The sequence below is a fragment of the Sinocyclocheilus rhinocerous genome, unplaced genomic scaffold (assembly GCF_001515625.1).
Source record: "Sinocyclocheilus rhinocerous isolate Xijiao unplaced genomic scaffold, SAMN03320098_v1.1 scaffold13, whole genome shotgun sequence".
Taxonomy (NCBI): Eukaryota; Metazoa; Chordata; class Actinopteri; order Cypriniformes; family Cyprinidae; genus Sinocyclocheilus; species Sinocyclocheilus rhinocerous.
This window is the reverse complement of record NW_015627542.1, coordinates 1,601-10,917: the sequence shown is the minus strand read 5'-3', so window position 1 is coordinate 10,917 and position 9,317 is coordinate 1,601. Positions and strand designations below refer to the sequence as shown.

The window sequence follows — 9,317 nt, the reverse complement described above, 5'->3', positions numbered from 1 at the left end:
TGAATGGCGCTCTGTTCCGCGGCAGGATTTTCTTTTGAGTTTGAAGTTTCCCGCTCTGTACAGCGCGCAGTGTCACGTGTCAAAACAAGAGCTTGTAACACTTCAAAGAGAAAGGAAAACTTGAAATCGCATCATATGACCCCTTTAACCAATCTACTCTCAAATTATGGCCATAAATGTTTATTATGTTGAATTTCAACCAATCAAGCTTCTTATCAGTCTTTTTCCGATACTAGGGTTCTGCAGTACAACAAGTCCTTGGTACCTAAACAAAGAAAACCCCATTCAACTTCCATTATATCTCTACAAACCCATGACAGCCTCTGGGAAATAATCCAAGAACGCCTTGTTTAGGATCAGAAGAAAAGCTCTGGCAATGTTTGGTATGGAGTGCAAGCATACTACTAAATATTGCACAGTATACACTGCATCCTGCCTACTAAGTTTGCAAAATATTAAGAAATAGGCACTTTTTCAACGGTCTTGGTTCCGAAGGGTATTTTTCATAGGGATTTAGAAAAAGGACTTTGTTTAAAAATGATGAGCTATGAGGTGAATTGCAACATTACAAACTTTGATTTGAAGCTTCTTTTGGGCTCAGCAGAAGAAAACTCATACATGTTTGAAACATCATGAGGGTGAGTAAATGATGACAATTTTCATTTTTGCATTAACTATGCTGCTAATGGTTTATAAGTTATAAATCCATTCTTCTATGGAGAAAATTATTGGAATTTTAACTTCTGAACCTGAATGTTGTAATCTATTGCAGTGTTCTTTACTGTACATTTCAGCAGATGCAGTTGGTCTATGCATAAAAACCTACTGTGCACACACTCTCAAACAAAGGTATAAAAGCTGCTAGTACCTTTCTGAAAGGTACAGCTATGTACCATACTAGAGGGTACTAATATGTACACTTTAGGAAGTAATTTGTACATTTAAGGTACTTACATGTTACATGTGTACCTTTTGAAAGGGTACCGCCCAAATGATAGCTTTTGTACTGTACCTTTGTTTCTGAGAGTGCAGTATAAACATAGACTGCATGACAGTAAGAGTAGTAAATATCCTATAGTTATAAATCCATTCTTCTATGGAGAAAATTATTGGAATTTTAACTTCTGAACCTGAATGTTGTAATCTATTGCAGTGTTCTTTACTGTACATTTCAGCAGATGCAGTTGGTCTATGCATAAAAACCTACTGTGCACACACTCTCAAACAAAGGTATAAAAGCTGCTAGTACCTTTCTGAAAGGTACAGCTATGTACCATACTAGAGGGTACTAATATGTACACTTTAGGAAGTAATTTGTACATTTAAGGTACTTACATGCACACTTTAGGGAAATGTGTACCTTTTGAAAGGGTACCGCCCAAATGATAGCTTTTGTACTGTACCTTTGTTTCTGAGAGTGCAGTATAAACATAGACTGCATGACAGTAAGAGTAGTATGTTAATATCCTATAAGCTCTCTTTGACACAAAGTCTGCTCAAACAGAACACCACAATTTCCAATGCAAGTGCACATTACTACAAATATGTGTAAATTAGCCTGCATTATGCTCCAAACAAAACCTCAGCACTTACGTTTGAATCATAGTAAGAAAGCGAAAAACCACACATTAAGTTTTACAAATGCTGAAACTCCAAAACAACTAAACAGCTGTGTCATGAATTGTGAAAAGTGACAGAGAAATGACCACGGCTGCAATCCTTCTGATGCAATGCCACAAAAAACTTTTAAAGATAAGAGATTTAAGCAAAGAGATGTTGTATATATTGTGACCGCAGCATTCTGAAGGCCACAGAACAGAATGCCACGGTGCACTGGAGCTTCATTTGTTCTGCACCTTAATTGCTTGATGAGTCATTGCACAACAATGCAAAAGTGATTCAACGCGACCTGAAATGGAGCTGGGCGTTTCACCTCCATGTGGTTAGATTCATAATCTTTCATAAGACTCTCAAGCAGATGTGTTCCTACATGACCATATAAAAAAAATCACATGAAAACCGCTTCTGTTACACAGTGCAATCTCAGAAACTGTAAAATTAAATTAGATTTGACTAAGTTCACCCAAAAATGAAAATTTGCTGAAAAATATATTAATATGATGTTTTTACTCTCATTCTGACGGCACCCATTCACTGCAGAGGATCTATTGGTGAGCAAGTGATGTAATGCTAAATTTCTCCAAATCTGTTCCGATAAAGAAATGAACTCATCTACATCTTGAATGGCCTGAGGGTGACTACATTTTCAACTATTTTTATTTTTGGGTATTCCTTTAATAATTAAAGGTGCACTCAGTCAATCTTTATCTGAGTTTAGCTGGATCTTACTCATTCCAAAAGTACCACTTATCCTCATTCTGTTTCGATGGGTGGCCTGCAGACATCCTGAACCATACTATAGTTACCGCTTATCCACTGGGGCTGGTGCCGGAGCTGGTGCTCAGCAAAGAATGGCACTCGTTCAGAACCGGCTCATGTTTCCACTTTCAAACTGCAGTCAGAGTTTCCCTTGTTCGAGACCAGCAAGATTTAGGGGCCGGTTCAGAACCAAGATCTGCGATCCAAGACTTTTTTTTCCAGCCCCAGTGGAAAGGTGGTAAGTGTTGACAAGACTCCATGCCTGCAGCATGTATAATGTGTTTGTTGTTATAATGTATTGTGTGCTATAGGCTACTTTGTAATGACCAATGGATAAAAGAGCTCTATAAAGTGAACATATTATTCTTGCTGTGATTATTAGTAGCCATGGATGAAAATCAACCATTTGCATGTCACACCAGGTCACATGATATCAAAAATGGTGCCATCCATGAGGCAGTGAACCACTCCATGTAGATTAAATCAGATTGTTTTCTTTTAGTAGACTAATATATCTGGAGTCTTTATTTCATGTGATGTAAATAACTGCAATAATATTTCTCTCAAATGTGCTGTTAATTTTTTCACGTGTAAAGCTTTTAAATTAGCAAACACTACTACATGCACCTTTAAATTGAGCCTACATGGTTATATTAGCGTTACTGTGTAAACTAACAGAAAACTTTGCATTCCTGTTCAATGATTTGCATGCTTCTGAAGCAATGCTGTCACATAGCACCTCTGGCCTGCAGCTCAAATCACTTCCTACTTCCACACAACAAACTTCTTCTGACATGAGGAGGACAAAATATACATGAAATAGTATTGCATGTTTAATAATGTAACACTGCATTTTGGGCAACATATTAACATCAGTGTATCTGAACGAAATGTCTAAATGCCATGTTTACTAACGTTTAAGACTAATATAATGAGCAATGAGAGGCAACTTACCCTAAAGTGCTGATAAATCCATTGACAGTTCCCTCAGCATACAGAGACACGATATCCCCAATGTGAAGGAAACAGGACCTGTGTTCCGACATATCTGCAAACGTTTCAGTAGATTTTTACGATACTTTAACCCCTCTGATCCAGTGCAATGTGTCCAGTCGACTCAGTGTCTCAAGCCACTTGTTTCGTCGCTTTGACAGTAACACATTGTAATCCAGCCGTCCGGAGAAGAGATGTGCTGCTGAGCCCGTGACTTTTGAGTTGTGAATCGTCTAACTGTCGCGTTTCTTCATGTTTTCAACTTCTTCCTGTGAAACAAACGAGGCTTTTTCTCACCAATATGCCACTCGAGTGGGAGGAGACTCGCTCGCTGTCCCGTGAAATCAAGGAAGTGATGCTGTCTGTCTTTAATGCTGTGGTATGCAACTCAAAAAGTGAGAATGCGACTTGTGTGTTTGCGCATTTGCGCAGTCGTGCTTGCACTTGCGTCGGTGGTGCACAATTATTCCGGAAGTTTATTTACTTTTTATTTTACATTTTATTTTATGAATGAGTTTAAACAATACTGTTTTTTTTTGTATAATGTAAAACCAGTATTTAGGCTAATATTATTATTTAATATATCTGCACTTCAGTGAAGTGTCATCCAGCTATTGGTTTGTTTAGCTTTTTTTATTATTATATATGACCAATTATAGCCTACATACAGAAAAATACATTTAAAAAAATTAAAATACTACTTTAGAAACCATTCTGATTTCGCCATTAGCCTATTGCTTCAGTTCTAAATATTTAATAAAGCAAATAGCCATATGCCATAGTCAAATATGACTATGCCATAGTCATAAACGTTTGTGATTTATTGAATATATTAGCCTATATTTAAAAAAATGTACCCTTTGTGTTTGTCTGGTTGATGTTTATTTAATGCATTTTTTTGTGCTATTTGAAAAATGAAAGTTCCTTATCTGATAAAGCAAAATAATTTTGCGAACATTCTTTTGAATATTTTAAATGAGATAGCTTTGTAACCTATATAAAAGTGCCATTTGAAGGTCATATAACTTGTCAAAGTGTCTTTGAATAATCTATAGAGCCCCTTTGCATAATCACAGAAACAACTGTTTGCTTATCAGACATGAGCAATGTCTTCATTTGTAACTTCTCGTGTAGGCCTACCTAAGAATAATGACAGAAATGACTGATTAATGGTATAATAACATTACTGATTAATGGATCTATTTAATATTTATTCAGGGGTAATTTGTTGAAGAAATATAATTAATAACACTGTCTAATCTTTACCACTTTGAGATTTTCACTCTATAATTCAACTATGTATGTACGGAATATAATAGTATTCTCTTTCTAGATTTCTTAATCTCAGGTTTTGTTAAATTCGCCTGCATTGCCATCTAGTGTCACGAGAATGAAATCATCAAAATAAAATCACATGGTCACATGGTTGGGTTTTGTTTCTCGATTACAACTGAAATTTTGTTTCATAATGTAACAAATCCAACTTCACAGTTTATTAGTTTACAAAGAAAACCTATTGTTAAAATAAATATAGAAATATTCCTATATATTACTCATTTTACCACCATACTTTTTTCCTGTGTCATTCAATTTGATCACACATAACTTAATTTCTGAACTTATTTGTTTTGTTTTCTTTGTATGTATGGATTACTTGGGTTGTTACCGACATCTGGTGAAAATTTCATGTCAACACCACCTTTAGAAATATATTTACTGAGAAAAATGGTGACGTGTTCAATACTTATTTTAACCGCTATGCAAAACAAGTGCAGTGGGTCTGTCCAGGTATAGCTATAAAGAAAATAGACATAAAAAAAAATAAATAAAAAAAATAAAAAAAAAATAAATAAAAAAATATATATATATATGTGTGTGTGTGTGTGTGTGTGTGTTCAGTGTTCAGTGACTGCAATGTGCAGTTTTACAGAGATGCACAAGATGGTGCTAATCACAAGCATTTCATGGAAACATGCAAACGTCCTGATTATCAATACATTTTCCCCCCAAAAATGCCCCATATTTATTTTGTGCATATCACAGCCTACATATCTGTATATATTTATTGCTAGAAAATATTTTAATTCAAATTTATCTTATATACGTGTGGCATCTTCATCAGTAGGTGGTGTTGCTTTTTTAAAATTGTCCTGTTTCTAGGTCTCATACACTGCACTTAAACATTTATTGTTTTTATATTTCAGCATTTAAATCTCCTTTATGTGTTTAAAGTAATCAAATATCCAAGTTCTCCTCACTATAAGACTAGCAGCAAGCCTTTTTTTCAGAATTTAAGTGAGTGTGACTGCATTCATATGGTTAGTCTACAGTTATTATAATGAATTAGCTTTTCATCAAATCAATAGACATCTATGGTATGTCAGCATTTATATACTATATAAATATACTTATGAGGTCCTCACTAAAATAGTGAAACCTACAGCATGAAAACACTCACCTGTGAGGGCATTTGAGGTGATAATGTGTTTGAAAGGCTTATAAATGGACCAAATCATGTTTAAATCTACAGATGTCAATAGGTTTGTATGACTGGCAGATTTATCACGGTTGGGATTTAGCTAATATAATCAGCTTCATAGAAAAACCACTGTGTCTATGAGTGGTCCCCACTTACAAATCTAAAGTTTGTGTGTGTATACTTGGTATTCCCTACGTTATGGGGACCACATGTCCCCACATAGTAATACATTTTACCCTTGCAGGGACATTTTTGAGGAAACAAGCTTATAAATCATACAGAATGACGTTTTCTGAAAATGTAAAAAGTTTTGTGGGAGGGTTTAGGGGATATAAGTTTATACAGTATAAAAACCATTACGTCTATGGAATGTCCCCATAAAACCAATGTGTGTGTGTGTGAGAGAGAGAGAGAGCATCTTAAAAAATTAGCATCTGGTTTAAGACAGGTTTTTTTGGGGGTCTTAAATAATGGCACAAATAACAGTAAACTGACTAGCACAAACCTTAGTAAATCATATTGCGTGATTCATATAAATATTCTTCTCCCATACATTTTGCGTCTGAAAAGGAAACTCCTACAAATGCAAATAAAGTCAGAGGAAAATGTAACTGTCCAAAGTTTTTCAGTGCTAATTTTTTACTGCGTGCCTTTAGTAAATCCTGACAGTAGTTTTTTACCATCAAAAGAGAGTTTATTCTGGCACAAGCCGTTAGTAAATCTGACCCTTAGTTTTTTTATTTTAAACATGCTAATTGTGTAACATAACAGATGAATGCAAAGAGTCAACATTAATGTTATAACATCAAATAAACAGACTCAACATCCCCAAAGCAATAGCAAAGCCACTTTAATAACACAGAACACATCTCAGTCAATGTATGCACAAACAGAATATGTGAAATTTTAGTTAAGACAATTAGTCAAGCAAGTGTGCAAAAATAAGCATTTAAGAAAAAAAGTTAATCAGTTAAACAAGCCTTATTTATTTCAGTGTTGGACCCTGGCTCTCCACAAAGGGTACTGTGTGTGCGCATCAGTTTCACTTTCAGTTTTACTCGCTCCGTGTCTCATACATCTTAAATATCACGGATGCGGTAAAGAAAACTGTGTGACTCCGCTGTATTCCAAAGAACGCACTGCCGCCTGACTTAACAGACGCGATTCTTAAAGAGCCAGTACACAATTTCAACATAGTACACATTTTCAATGTAAAATACAGAATATTTGTCTAAATTGTACACGTGAATAAAGTACGTTTACAAGTCCAAACAATCCAAACCAAAATATTCAAAGCTGAAATGCACCACATAATATAACATTGGTTACTGAATCTGAACAAAAATAGGCTCCTACAGGTACACTTATTTGATTTACAGCGGTAGAGTGGAATGCGACTAGCAATCACCTTAAGTTTCTCTCTCAGCTCATCTTGTCTGTTTTGATCCTGCTTCCAGATGTTTTTGAAAACAAAAGCTTTAATTCCCCTTGTATGCTTTTCATTTATCAAGCCCTCCTGTAATCTCGTACTTCCCACTGAGAGGTGTTCATACAGGGAGAGTTTAAGGTGTAGAAAACCCACACAACCATCCTTTCTCTTATTCAACAAGTTTGTCAAGGGTGAATTATCTGGAGGGTTCATCAGTAGAAACTCTGAATGAGCAGTGTTTGGTGTCTTCTGTACTCCTGCAGCAATGAGCTCTTTGCCTTCGTAAACTGGTCTTTCATCAGCACTTATGATATTTTTCACATTTACGTTTTTGTCTTCTTTCAGGAAGTCGGGGAATGTCGATGGTATGAAACCATTCTCACACTGAGTCTTTGGGACATTGATGGCTACTGCATACTGCCCTATTTCATAACTAAAAAAAAAAAAAGCAAAAAACAGAAATGTTCACAATTACATATTCAAAACTGAGGTATACTGGTCAAACATGCATGCTGGAAAAGTGTGAATGAGTGCAAATATATGTATTATCTCTTCTTGTATTTAGTCTGAAAATAATAAATTACACGTAAAACTCAAAATGTAATCAAAAAGTGCAAAAATTCCCACAAACAAATGTTTCAACTAACCTTTACTTCAGTAAAATGAAAACTTACTTCTGATGAAAAAATCTTGTAATTTTGGCCGGTTTCAATGTCCACAGGCTCACCCTCCACACTTTGAGAATAAAGATGAAGCAGAGAGACCAGGAGAAGGGCTCTTGACAGCACAATAAAAACCTAAATTGTTGAAAAAAGCAAAATCATCAACAGTCCTATTTCATGTGTAGTATATTACTTCTCCAGTTTTATGATCAAGTTAAACTTTTGTTCACAAGAGGAGAGAAGGGCTCTTGACAGCACAATAAAAACCTAAATTGTTGAAAAAAGCAAAATCATCAACAGTCCTATTTCATCTGTGTAGTATATTACTTCTCCAGTTTTATGATCAAGTTAAACTTTTGTTCACAAGAGGGCATTGACAAATGAAAGGTTAAAATGGACCAACTGAATATAAAATATAGTATGGTTGCTTACCATGATGTCCGTTGTGGATTATCTAGCAGAATCTTTATTGCATATATGAATTCTCTATAGCCCCCCTAAAAATGGCCTAGCGGTGCCCATGTCTCTCATCAAGTGATACACTGCTTCCTTGGGACATTATTTGGCTACTGCATACTGCCCTATTTCATAACTGAAAAAAAAAGCATATCCAAATCCAAATACTTGTCTGATTCCACAAATCTGTTATTTCTTTATTTATAAATTTTATCAGAAACTTCTAAAAATGTTCACAAGCAAATGTTTAATCTAACCTCTATTGTAGTAATATGAAAACTCATTTCTTATATATATTTAAAAAAAAAAGATCATAATCATTGGTCGTACAACATTCTAATCAACAAATCAGATTTTTGAGGGATAGGTTTACAGCAAGGATTCTCCCAATCTCCTGTTTGGTTAAATTCGCCTGCACTGCCATTTAGTGTCATCAGGATGGAATAAACAAAATAAAATCACATGGTCACATGGATGGTTTTATTTCTCGATTATCACTGAATTTTGGCTTCATAATGTAATGAATTCTTCACAGAATTCTTTACAAAGAAAATCTATTAGCTAATACAATTTTACATGTGGAAATTGTTAAATCGTATCCTACAGTCATGGCCAAAAGTTTTGGCAGTGACATAAATTTTGTGTTTTGCAAAGTTTGCTGCTTCAGTATTTGCAGATTATTTTTCCACATGTTTCTATGGTATACTGAAACAAATGATAAGCATATCATAAGTTTTAAAGGCGTTTATTGCCAAAAAAAAAATTTGTCAATATCTACAGTGTTGACCCTTGTTCTTCATAACCTCTGCAATTCGCTCTGGCATGCTGGATATTAGCTTCTGGGCCAAATCCTGACTGATGGCGATCCATTCTTGCCTTATTAGTTCTCGGAGTTGATCACAATTTGTGGGCTTCTGCT

The 9,317-nt window shown here is 35.1% G+C and overlaps 2 protein-coding genes across 2 annotated transcripts in view; both read right to left on the bottom strand.

The window, feature by feature from the left end:
- Nucleotides 1-3,715, bottom strand: part of LOC107730567 (inositol 1,4,5-trisphosphate receptor type 2) — a 98,104-nt gene extending 94,389 nt beyond the window's left edge. The window contains exon 1 of the mRNA XM_016541426.1: nt 3,334-3,715. Within this exon, the coding sequence (XP_016396912.1) occupies nt 3,334-3,425 (92 nt within the window). The 5' untranslated portion in view covers nt 3,426-3,715. The remainder of the gene's footprint in view (nt 1-3,333) is intronic.
- A 1,001-nt stretch (nt 3,716-4,716) lies between these two features.
- On the bottom strand, nt 4,717-8,077 carry LOC107730558 (uncharacterized; the record flags this gene model as incomplete). Its single annotated transcript, XM_016541415.1, has 3 exons — nt 4,717-4,748; nt 7,208-7,713; nt 7,955-8,077. Coding segments are annotated over 3 exons (661 nt in total), but the record flags the coding sequence as incomplete, so codon positions are not given.
- Between the last annotated feature and the right edge of the window lie 1,240 nt (nt 8,078-9,317).